Here is a 12,034-nt window from a genome sequence, read left to right as displayed (position 1 = left end):
GTACACTGAAGTCAATGGGAGACTTTTCCCTGTTCAAAGGGCTTGGATTAAGGATATTTTTATTTTCTTTTACTATTAAAGACATCACAAAAATGAATACAGAAGCTGTTACTAAATCCAAATTACAGTCTGCTAGGAGAGTCTCAGAACTGGGAGAGCCGAGGTATACTTGCACAACTGTGCACTAAGCAACATGCAACTTTTGTGGGCCCTAAACTTGGCATGGTGTTTACTATGCACCCCTCATAATATGTCTGTGAGCATGACAGAAAGTCTTGCAGACACAGTAAGCTCAGGTACCAGAAACAGTGACTCCATATTAACATGGGGCTGGCCTGGCCTGGCCTGGGTGCCATGCAGCAGTGGCACCTTGCTTCTTCCCTCTACTTGCACTAGCTTGCTCACAGTAAGCACTCTACTGCCACATCAGCAGTTTAATGAATGCCACCATTCACAAAAAAAAATGTAACTAAGGCACCACAGAGCCTTGGTGTGTCACACAAAGCTACTGAATTTTAACCTTATGACAGTAACTTCTGCTCTAGTACAAACTGCAACGACCATTTCTAAAAAATTCCAGATGCATGCGCAACATATATTTTGCAAATACTTTGCCCATATGCATGTACTGATTTGCCTGTGACTTATAACCTGGCAGTCTGATCATGGTTGTAACACTTCGTATGCTGTCATACACCACAAGTTATTTCTAATTAATGAACTTTCTCTCCATGAATCAGGTACGTTGACAGAATGCAAACACTGACAGAGATATTTACTCAAAACATAAACTAAATATTTCAGCAAGGCTTCAGAAACTTTGAATGACCTTTTCTTCCTCCCCACCCCCTTCTATTATTGTACTTTTAAATGTGTCATTGAACTTCCTGGAGCTCGTAAAGGAGAACTGCTTAACTCATACTTTGCAGTTCTCATGCTTACATGGCTCATCCAAAGACTTGTAAGAGTTCACACTTTACTGGGTAGTTAATTCTTGTATCCTAATATTGCACAGTTAGAAATGGAAGCATAGAAAAATTGTGAGATACACTCTGACTACCTAATTTGACACAGTTAATGTAGGCAATGCAAAGCCTGAAAAGCAAGAGCTTGGCTCACCAAGGTGATTGAGGCGGCCTAAGCTTGCTTCCCTGTGGAATCAAGGAAAACCAACAGCTGTTAGAGGGTGACTGAGAGTCCCAAAGTGCCTCATCTGTTCTTCTTCAGAGATCTCAGGTGCCTTCATGGGTTGATATCATTCGTATAGTACAGAGGGTATGTCTCAAGAGCACCCAGCTCAGGGCTAAATGCTAGGGCCTGCCTCTGCCTGCCCAGGGTCTGGCTCCAGTGGTGCCCTCCTGGAGGCAGGGACAGCCAGAAGGAAGCAACCTTTCTGCAGTTAGTCAGGCTGGGTCAGAATCCCCCCAAGCACTCAGCCTGTAGGCTGCCCTCAGGCTGAGGCAATTCAAGCATGTGGCTTCCTCTTTTCCCTAAAGGGCTCTAACCATCAGTCCATCAAGCTGTACCTCTCCTGCCTAAGCTGGGCCACAATGCAGAAACACATGGAGGAATCACTGTGGAGGGCAGGGAGAGGAAACAAGAACCACAGAAAAGTATGTGCCACGTGGAGTCTTCTGCAGAAGTTACTGCCACCAGTTCTCCAGCAAAATGTAATTGATTCCAGTGCCGTTACCGGGCCTGTATTATACTGAAATAATCCAAAATAAGAGGAAAAAAAGGAGTGGAAGTGAAAACCTATTCTAAATATGTGGGATGATTGCCTGATAACTTAGTGCAAACAAAACTCCCATAGCCGACAAGAATTATATAAAGACACCTTTTCTGATAAGTTTTTCCAGAGAACAGTGTTCTCCCAGGAGCTGAATTGCCTACCCAGCGTTTACTGTTGCCTGCCTCCTTTCACAGCCACCCACAATGGTTCACTGCTATTATTTAAAAAGACATTTCAATATTGTGGTTAAAGGCAAAGAATCAGAAAAACCTGGGTCTAGTCCAGTCTGTACTAACAGTCCTTGATGGGCTCAGAGATAGCACTGTATCTACAGAACCTGCATCCATGGCACTGGAGGAAATGGCAGGAAGATGTGCCAGAAGAGGTTTAGGTTGGATATTAGGAAAAGGTTCTTCACCCAAAGGGTGGTGGAGCACTGGAACAGGCTCCCCAGGGAGGCAGTCACGGCACCAAGCCTGAAGATATTCAAGAAGCACTTGGACAACGCCCTCAGAGATATGGTGTAAATTTGGGGTTGTCCTGTGCAGGGACAGGAGTTGGACTTGATGATCCTTGGAGTCCCTTCCAACTCAGGACTTTCTATGATTCTATGATTCACTGTATCTGTCTCAGCATCTCCCCATCCTGCAGCACCTTAGGGAGCAGGTATTGCAAGGCATTTGTAAGGCTGAAACATCCAATCATGCACCCCAGCAGTGCCAGTGGGATCTTAATCACCAGTTGGAATCATACAGGTCATTATTTGACTCCCTAACATTTGTAGTCATGCAAGTATGAATTTCCGCTTGGCTGATTGCTGGGCAGATCTTTATCATCTGTATCTTTAATGTGTCATGCACGCCCATGGGATGACATCAGTTTGAAAGGGGAGAACAGCCTGAACACACAAAAGAATGGAATTGCTCTGTCTGATCATTGAGGTTTATCCTCTATGGTTTTGTTCCTCACATAATGACACTTTTCCAAGGCAGCATAATAGCAAAATAACTGTTCAAGTCAGGAGTCACTTAACCGAGTGTTAGGATGGTGGGACATCCTCAGGCTAATGATCATAAACAAAATGCATTCATTGGTGCTTTCTCAGTCATTATTGGCTTGAAATTGTTGAATCACTGAATCAGCTTTCACATGGATTTTTCTCAAAGCACTGGCGGCAAGTTATCTGTCAGTGATCTGTGTAACACACCATTTCCAGTGTACAATGCATCATAATAATGACAAATGTAGCTGCTGCATGGAAACATCTGCTCTCTTCAGTCTCTGCCGATAATTCTGGAGAGGTTTCCTGGAGGTTATCTGGTATTAATCTTGCATCACATGTTAAACAGGAAACTTGGCTATATAGAGAAGACTAAGCACAACTAATATAAAATCAGGAGTGCAAGCAAAATGCAATAAACTGGAAGACTATACGCTTTTCTCCAGGGAGCTGGACCCAACATGGACTTGAGCCTCAAAGTCTGGGCTCTGTAATGTGGCATCCCCAAAATGCCAGGAAGTATCACGGTCCTTGTCAGGAACAGCCTACAGGAGATACAGAAGGAAACTGTAAAGCAAATTTTCATTCCATACTTAGAGGAAGAGATGCCTAAGTTGAAGCACTGCCAAACTCATTTTTCCTTCTGGTTCTTTCTACCTTATGCCTTAGTTGTGCCCATTTTCTCTCTATGGCCTGTTCAGAGCCTGGCAGATGTCTGACAGTGAACTGTGATTATGGGAACCTGTGATTACCAGATGATAGTGCAGCCTAGGTATGAAGACAACTGTGTAGGTGAAAGAAGTGAGTGAGTGATTTCTAGAGAAAACACAGGGCGTTATGTTAATTCCCCCAAAGGACAAATCTATGCTTTGTTGAGATTTTGACACCTTTCCTTAAAGCAGCAGATACTGATCACTGACCTAACAGCTACATCTCTGATGTTGAGATTCAAAAGTTAAGCACAGAAGAGCGTAGATGCAAAAAATATTCATCTCAATGGTTATTTGTTCCTCTGACTCATCTACAAAGCAATGCTTTAAATCCTCACAAGTCTTTGTTATAATTAAGAAAATGTGACAAGCCTTCTCTCCCCCAATGGTATAGATGTTGACAAAGCCATAATATGCTGACTCGACAAAAGATTTTGTGCTGAGATACACACAGAAATTAACCCTCTACTTGCAAATTATCTCAGTGTATTTATTATTTACACCTCTACCTTCAATATCTTAATAAATATACTTTTTCAAAGCACTAAGTTGTGTTATTAGATTTAAGTGCTTGTTCACTTTATACTTACAGTGAATAGTGATTATACGTCCCTTGATCTTTAAATAGTTTAAAACCCCTTCAAATAGTTTTTAGGTTTTCCTGAGCTGTTGTTTGACCATGAATATTTAGGAAAATTACTGACAATTTCAGCAGTTTTATGCAAGTGAATTCACTCACTACCACCTGCTGGCATGTATAATGGAAGAGAATTTAGCCATATGTTTCTGTCACGACAGGTACTCCATCAGTGTAATTTGGAATTGCTCCCCTGAAATTAATTGAACCGTGTTGACATACAGCAGTTGAAGATATAAGCCCTCACCTTTCTTTTTATGGCAGTTTTTCTAACCTACCTCTCTAATCATTTTGTGGCTTTCATCTGAAAGGCCTCCAGTTTAACAATGTGTTCAGTTTGCTACATATTTGCTCCTCAAGGTTATATGAAAACTGCTTTGTCTTTCCTGGTGAGTGGGTTGCAGCCACACAAAACCCAAAATAATTTATGCTTAATAGATTAATAGCAACGCAAATATACTTCTAGAGTTTTGTGTGTTTTCACCCATAAATCACTTCTACAATTTCTGAACATGAAGGTCTTGCTCATTTAAAACCATGTCTCTGCTTTTTTCTGCGCAGCTATAACTGTTCAGTTGCAAGAGCTTCAAACCCAATCTCAATGTGAATTTCTTTCACTAAGAAAGCAAAAGCTGCCTTAAGCAGCACCCACTACCACTCTACTGTGCCCAGCTGCTCATACCTGCCCCTTCCCTTCCCTTGTCTTCACATAGAAAGACTGGGAACCTTATCCTAGAAACTAGTCCACTCGGAAAAAAAGAAATAGTTCTCCCATATGGTTTATGAGTAGCTGCAGGCAGGGAAGAGGATGCTTAAGTTGGCATTCCTCCTGGAAAAAATGACTGTCATACTATGTTCTCACCAGTGTTTCTGAAGAAAATTTAGGGTATAGGCTTGAGTATTTCAGATCCAATAATGAGTGGGGTTTTTGCCTGTCCCAGCCAGTCCATCCTTGAAAAGAGAGTTAGCATAGCAATAGCTAAAATCTTTAACTTATGAGTTATGCCAATAAAAATTTCAGATTTTAATCTCTTTTAATCAAATAACCCTCTTAGAATCAAAACATCTTCTTTTGAAGAAAGCATATGCTTTTCTTTATACTTTTTCCACAATCAGAAAGATATTAAAAAAAAAAAAACAACAGGAAAAGAAGAAAAAAATAACTCAAACTATTTTTTTTTAAGTTTGGGGCATTTTTTGTTATTTTCTGAAAAATTCAAAACCACTGCAAAAAATCTCACCAGCTCTAGATCTGAGAAGACTGAAGAATGCAGTGCATGATTGCTTCTGTAAGGGACATTCTTTTATTCTCTGAAAGGGAAGTAAGCTAACTTTGCAAATATGTTACAGTCTGGCTGCTGATATAATTAGGCTGTATATTCACTTCCGGAGACGCACTTTCTGTGTGTTTTCAAGCAAGACACTCGAACCCAGAGCTGCCAAGAAGGTTAGTTGCTGCTACAACAAGCACTGCAAAACCTAAGAGTCTGCATGTGGCACCCACAGTGTCCTATAGACAGAAGAGATGGGTGGTTTGTGACGGGGGTCACACTGAATCTAATGCAGCTAATGGGAAATACAGAAGAGACTAATGTGCTCCAAGCCTGTCCTACTACAGGACAAGTGCTTTGTTTCCTTCCTAAGCTTTTTTTTTTTCCTTTTTACTTTATGGACATTATTTAATGTTTTCAAGGTTCTTTGAAATCTTTGCATGAAAGCACTGGGCAAAGAGTTAATTCATGTTTCTGTATTTGACAGTTTTTACTTGTATTGTCTGTTATGAAATGCATTGTAACTGTAATAGCATACAGTTTAATATGAAGTAAAAATATTTTATTTTCCTAGGGAAATTTATAACTTGAATTGAAAAAAGTAAGTATTCTCGCATCTTACATAACAAAAAAATGAAATTATTTTGGGTTGTTTTTTTGAAAAGGCTTCTTACTTTGTAAAATGTTTTCTCATCTCTACCCCTCAAAGACTATAGTAAAGTTAAATATAGTTATTATATTAGGCGTAGGTCTCAATTGCTTTTTCATCAATGGAAGTTCAGTAGACAGAAAGAGAAATGGCATCTTGTTGCCAGCTGCACTGCAGCCATTTGGTGTTACACAATCAGCAATACTAGTGTCTCATTATCACCTCTGTTGGACTTATGCTGTCTGGACTCTAGGAAATTAATATGACAAAAGGGTTTATAAACATATAAGAGATAATAAGACTTAAGAATAAGGTGTTCTATAAAAATCAGGAAAGTTTTTAAAGCTGTCCTCCTGTAAGCCTGTTCTCTCAGACCCGAGAAAGGTGTAGGACAGCCAGAGCACCAGCCCACTGCACTGCACTGATGCTAGGAAGTACTTTTTCATGTTTTGTGCAAACACACAAAGAGAACGATACACACTGTGGCTATAAAATATAATATTAGCTATCCATTACTCACAATGCAAATACAAAACCAAACAAATAAACAGAAACCCAAAACACCCAAAACATGGGGCAGCAGGACACTACAGGTACAGAAGTTTGCAGTGTCAAACAAGATTCCCTAAGCACATCACCAGTTACTTTCCATGACTGCAACTAGGCAAAGATTAACAATCAAAGAGGTAGAACTACACACTTTAAGCGAGGCATAGATAAATCTGTTTGCATTTTAAAGATAATGGGCAGTGCAAGAATGTATAAAATATTTTTTCCTTTATGACAGAGTGTACATAGTCTGGGATCTTTCACTTGAGGGTAATGCTGATACCCCTGTCTTAAGAGCTCACTGTTTTTTCCTGCTTGTTTTGTATCCTGCCTATCTTGGTGTCACAGCTTCACAGGTGATAATGAAATGTCACCACTTCTCTCAAGGACACTTAATCTGAATATTGTCAACAATTGCACAAAATTAAGCTAAAGCACAAACCAATAACCTCTTAATTTGCAGTCCATACTGTCAAAATGCAGAATACACAATGAAAGGCAAACCAATCTGCTGAAGGTGTTACAGTGATGCCACAGTTTAACCCTTACTGATTTGGTTTTAATGAGGATACTCTAGCTGCTATCAAAAAATAGAGAGGACAATATTTTTCCCCTTTTGGGGGCTGCAAGTCTTGGAATCACACACTTAACTCAATAGCCTTGAAATTAATCGAGGATTATTCAAAAGCATGAGAATTGTTAGAAGACTGGAAACAACATCCCTCACTCTGCCTTTTTATTGTAACCTTCCTTATAGTATCATCTTGCAGTGAAACCTGAATATCCTAATGGGATTAAACATAAAAGAAATTCAGGAAAAAAAGTCACTGGATTAGAATTTTAACTGAAGCCTTCTGTGAGAAAGACCACACCACTGTCAGTGACCTTTCTCTCCCCATGTGTGATCCCAGTTGTGCCTAGTCAAGTGTCCAAAGAAGACACCAGCAGTTCACGCTGTATTTATCCTTTTGCTTCTAAAACAGGTGTCTTGTTACTAAGAGAACAGGCATTCAGACCACTGATCATGGTGTATTAACCTGCCCTGTAAAAACACATAATGTTCTCTGATATGAAAAGCAGAATGTAAAGATGCTATTTAAGACCTGGGTTTGGTATTGATAAAAAACTTCACTCTAAACAAAAGACAATAAATTCTGTTCTAGTAAATAGGGAAAAGGGAAAAAAAAAGCAGACTTCTGAGTGTTTTAGAATGCTGTTTCTACCTCCAGCTCCAGTCTTTATTTGTTTTATAAATGCACTGTCTGATAAGTTTGCCTTTAACATATCTAAAAAAAAAAGTTTTAGAATCTCATACTGTGTCTTCATAGCCCTCATTAGATACTACAAGAATGCTTTTCATCTCATTTTCCCTCTAAAATCCCGAAGTCCTCCCTAGCTCTGAACAATTATATTAATTAGAGAGCAGTTATTCACAGATGAGCAGAAAACTGAGCTCAGTCAAAAGAAACTTCTAAAACACTTTTCATTTTTATCATTCTAGATCTCTTTGCCTTCACAGAGCTTCAAAGATTCATACTCAGCCTCATAAATGCTATCATAAAACATTAAGAGCAGCGTAAACTCTATTGTGGGAGGATGTGTATGAGGTTGAATTCCTGTTCCTACACCCAGATACATGCCCCAAATTGGGCAACAAGAGGAGCTTCCCTCACATCTTTCCAGCCAGTGTGTTCTCCTAGTAATATAACTCCAGCTCAAACTATTGCTGCTCTCCTTTTCATACCAATTCACACGTAAGGTATCAGGCAAATTTCTGCACACCTGAACTGAAATCTTAGGTATTATATGTTTTTATTATTTCTTTTACTGTAGCAACTACTAGGTTTAGCGCTGAGCCAGTACAAAGAGCAAGAAGATGGTCCTTGACCTTTTGAGCTTCTAAGATAAGTGTAAGAGACGAGACAAAGAGTAGGTAGAGGGCCAGACAGCTCCATAATCAGGCATTCAGATCAGCAGTCAGTAGGCTATGACTACTACGTACATTTTCTCTGACAGTTCTGATTCGCAGATTGAAATAATTATTGTCAACATATAATTTGTTATCAACATTTATAATCTCTTTGGCTCCTGTTTTAAGCCCCAGTGCTTATTTCTCCACAATAAAAAATATATCCCTCTTGACCTGTCCCATCACATAAAATACTCTGCTTCTCCCACCCTGGTCTCCCAACCTGTTCTGCAGTATTTAGAAAGAAACCAGAGAAGGGAAATAACTTTTATTAAAAAGGATATATTGACATATAAAGATCTTAATAAAGAAGATAAATAAAGGTAGGTTTATGCATCTGATATGAACAAGGATGACAGTTTCAACACTATGGTTTTGAAAATCCTGATTCCTGGTGGCAGAATTAATTGTGACTAACTATATTCCTCCTGGGTGCTCTAATATTTAGAATGAACCTACCAAACCTTTTAATCTACCTAAAATCCCACAGATAAAAGCACTGTGCTTGGTTATGATTTACCATGTTTCTCTCCTCTTTGAATTGACTGGCTTTGCCTGCCGTATCAACTACCAACATTTAGTCCTCAAACAGCTCTACTCCAGCCTGTGTCCCAGGTTTTCTGTCTCATGAAGAATATCTTTATCACCATAGTTTCACTAACTGAAATCTTCACTGTTCCTTTCATTATCTTCCTTCCAATTTTGTGTCTAATTCAGCCCAAGCTGCCCTTCCCCAGCCCCTTTATAGCCCTATCAGACAGATTCTCACCCCTTTTTTCAAGAGACCCACTGCTTCCTAAGGATTGTTATTTGCTAGGAGTAATTTATTTGCATTTCCAAACCTATATTCAGATAAATGCGATGTAAGCAGCAATCATCCCTTCCTTTGGAATCATCAGTGGGTTTTTCCATTGTGCTTGCTGGTTTTCTAGAATAAACACTTTTCATTCTTAAATTATCTAGCAGCATTTGTCTTGAACAGTGATAAACACACTGTCATCATAAATATCTTTCCTGGAAAAAGGATTTCCATGACTCCAATGTCTTAGATAGATAGTTATGAAAACTGCAGTCTGCCCACTGCACAGTACACAGGGACTGTTTTTTCACAAGCAAACAAGAGTTCTCTGGTGAGTAAAGCTTTCACTGACCAAAGTAAGGATTAATTAACCTGGAGCTCTCAAATACACTGTAACTGTAACAGGTACTTATGTTGGACTTACTTTTTATATCCAAAATGTGTAAATGTTGTATTTCATACAATTATAGCATTTAGAACTCAGATTCTAATCTCACCAAAACTGTCTCTACACCAGCTTTGGCCCATGTATCCTAATTTATACCACTGGATGAACAGAAACTAGTTAAATTCACTATTATTTTGTATAACAAAAGAATATAGAGACAATACCTGCACAAACCCACACATCATATAGTCATCAAACAAAGGCAGACTAGGGCGGTCCTCTCGATAAATTGTGATTTTGTAGCTGCTCACAACCTGAGGGCTGGGCTGCAAATCATCTGTTACGAGAATGATGACTTTGTTCAGTCCAAGGCCAAGGGGGTAGTTAGCAATGCTGCAAGGCAAAACAGGAAAGAAGTGGAATAAACACTAAAGAAACAAAGATTTACATTGCTTTGTCTGTTGCAGCTAAACTTTACTTGCTCCTTGAGGTTTCCTTTTCTAAAATTTTACAAAATACATATGATTTTAAATAAAACCAGTGTAAAATAAGATTTGTAACAACTTAGAGTTCTTCAGGAAGACAAAATAATGACAGTGAAACTTAGTGAAAACAGCAGTGGTGGTGGCAACAATTCTGACATGAAATCTGTGAATGAAGTCACCAGAGACAGTAATTTCTGGCAGGTCTATGTTCGTGGTGAAGTCAGCAGGGAGACAAACAAGATCAGAGGTGTCAGCTAGCTGTTGAAATTGTCCACTAGCCAAATGTGATGGAGTCCCAGACAAACTGCTCAGAGTGACAGACAAGAGCAAAGCTGGACTGTGCTCTTCTTCCCTTGGCAGGAAAATGAGAAATGCTGAAAGATGCAGAACCTGCACATCCAGGGCTTTTACTTTTCAGCGTAAAGGACATAATGCTATTCTGTTTTCCTTTTACAAGGAAGAAATCTCTTAAGATTTTCACATGTATCCATGTCAACCACCAAGGCGGTTAACATTAAAACACTAAAAAGTTGGGTGGAAGAATTTTATGGGAGCTTCTTTTGAAATTATAAATCAAGATTAATTTCTTATTGAAAATACAGGAAGCATATTAGGCATTATATCAGTAACAACTGCACAGACTGTTTGATTATTAGCAGACATTCTAGGTCAAAGCATCTGCTTCACAGTCAGTAAGAAGATGGTGTGTTGCATAAACACTTCATGCCATGAAGCAAAACTAGCTCTGTAACCATTAAGGATTCTTCCTCCCAAGTGAATCATTTTCCCTGCTCTTCCTTTTATCCACTCACTAATGGCTAGTATGTAAAAAGGCTAGTTCTGTGGTTCTGAGGCATCTGACCCAGATAAACACTTTCTGTCCCTCCCAGATTCCAGAAACAGGTCATGCCCAATGCTTCTATTGGATTGTCCCTGGCACACGCTGCTGTCTGTGAGAGATCTAGCTGGGAAAGCCCAAACTGTCCCAGGGATCATAGTAGCAATTAAACATCATGGATGATTGTGGGTCAGTGCTCAAACCTGATGTTCAGTGATGACTTTGTTCTCTCCGCTATCCTCAAGCTTTATACTTTTCTGAAAGATCAGATTAGCTGTGGCTCTTGCTGATGACAAGATGTCCCACTTAGTGGATGAGGGAAAGGCTGTGGATGTTGTTTACCTAAACTTTAGAAAAGCCTTTGACACCATTTCCCACAGCATTCACCTAGAGAAGCTGGCTGCTCATGGGTTGGATAGGTATATACTTGGCTGGGTGAAAAACTGGCTGGATGGCCAGGTCCAAAGAGCAGTGGTGAATGGCATTAAATCCAGTTGGCAGCCAGTCACAAGTGGTGTTCCCCAGGGCTCAGTTTTGGGGTCAGTTCTGTTAATATCTTTATTAATGATCTGGATGAGGGGATTGAGTGCACCGTCAGTAAGTTTGCAGATTACACCAAGTTGGGCATGAGTGTCGATCTGCTTGAGGGTAGGAAGGCTCTGCAGAGGGATCTGGACAGGCTGGATCAATGGGCTGAGGCCAATTGTATGAGGTTCAACAAGGCCAATTGCTGGGTCCTGCACTTGGGTCACAACAACCCCATGCAACGCTACAGGCCTGGGGAAGAGTGTCCGGAAAGCTGCCTGGTGGAGAAGGACCTGGGGCTGTTGGTCACCAGCTAACTGAACATAAGCCAGCAGTGTGCTTAGGCGGCCAAGAAGGCCAACAGCATCCTGGCTTGTATCAGGAATAGTGTGGTCAGCAGGAGCAGGGAGGTGATCGTGCCCCTGTACTCGGCACTGGTGAGGCCGCACCTCGAGTACTGTGTTCAGTTTTGGGCCCCTCAC

The 12,034-nt window shown here is 40.1% G+C and overlaps 1 protein-coding gene across 5 annotated transcripts in view; it reads right to left on the bottom strand.

Annotated features, from left to right (window-relative positions):
* Positions 1-12,034, bottom strand: part of CPED1 (cadherin like and PC-esterase domain containing 1) — a 155,574-nt gene that overhangs the window by 64,346 nt on the left and 79,194 nt on the right. For all 5 annotated transcript variants that reach the window (XM_075081150.1, XM_075081148.1, XM_075081147.1 and 2 more), the window contains one exon: positions 9,929-10,097. In XM_075081150.1, the coding sequence (XP_074937251.1) occupies positions 9,929-10,097 (169 nt within the window). The remainder of the gene's footprint in view (positions 1-9,928; positions 10,098-12,034) is intronic.

Source organism: Phalacrocorax aristotelis, chromosome 1, assembly GCF_949628215.1.
Source record: "Phalacrocorax aristotelis chromosome 1, bGulAri2.1, whole genome shotgun sequence".
NCBI lineage: Eukaryota > Metazoa > Chordata > Aves > Suliformes > Phalacrocoracidae > Phalacrocorax > Phalacrocorax aristotelis.
The sequence above is the reverse complement of the archived record's forward strand: the minus strand, read 5'-3'. Positions and strand labels throughout refer to the sequence as shown.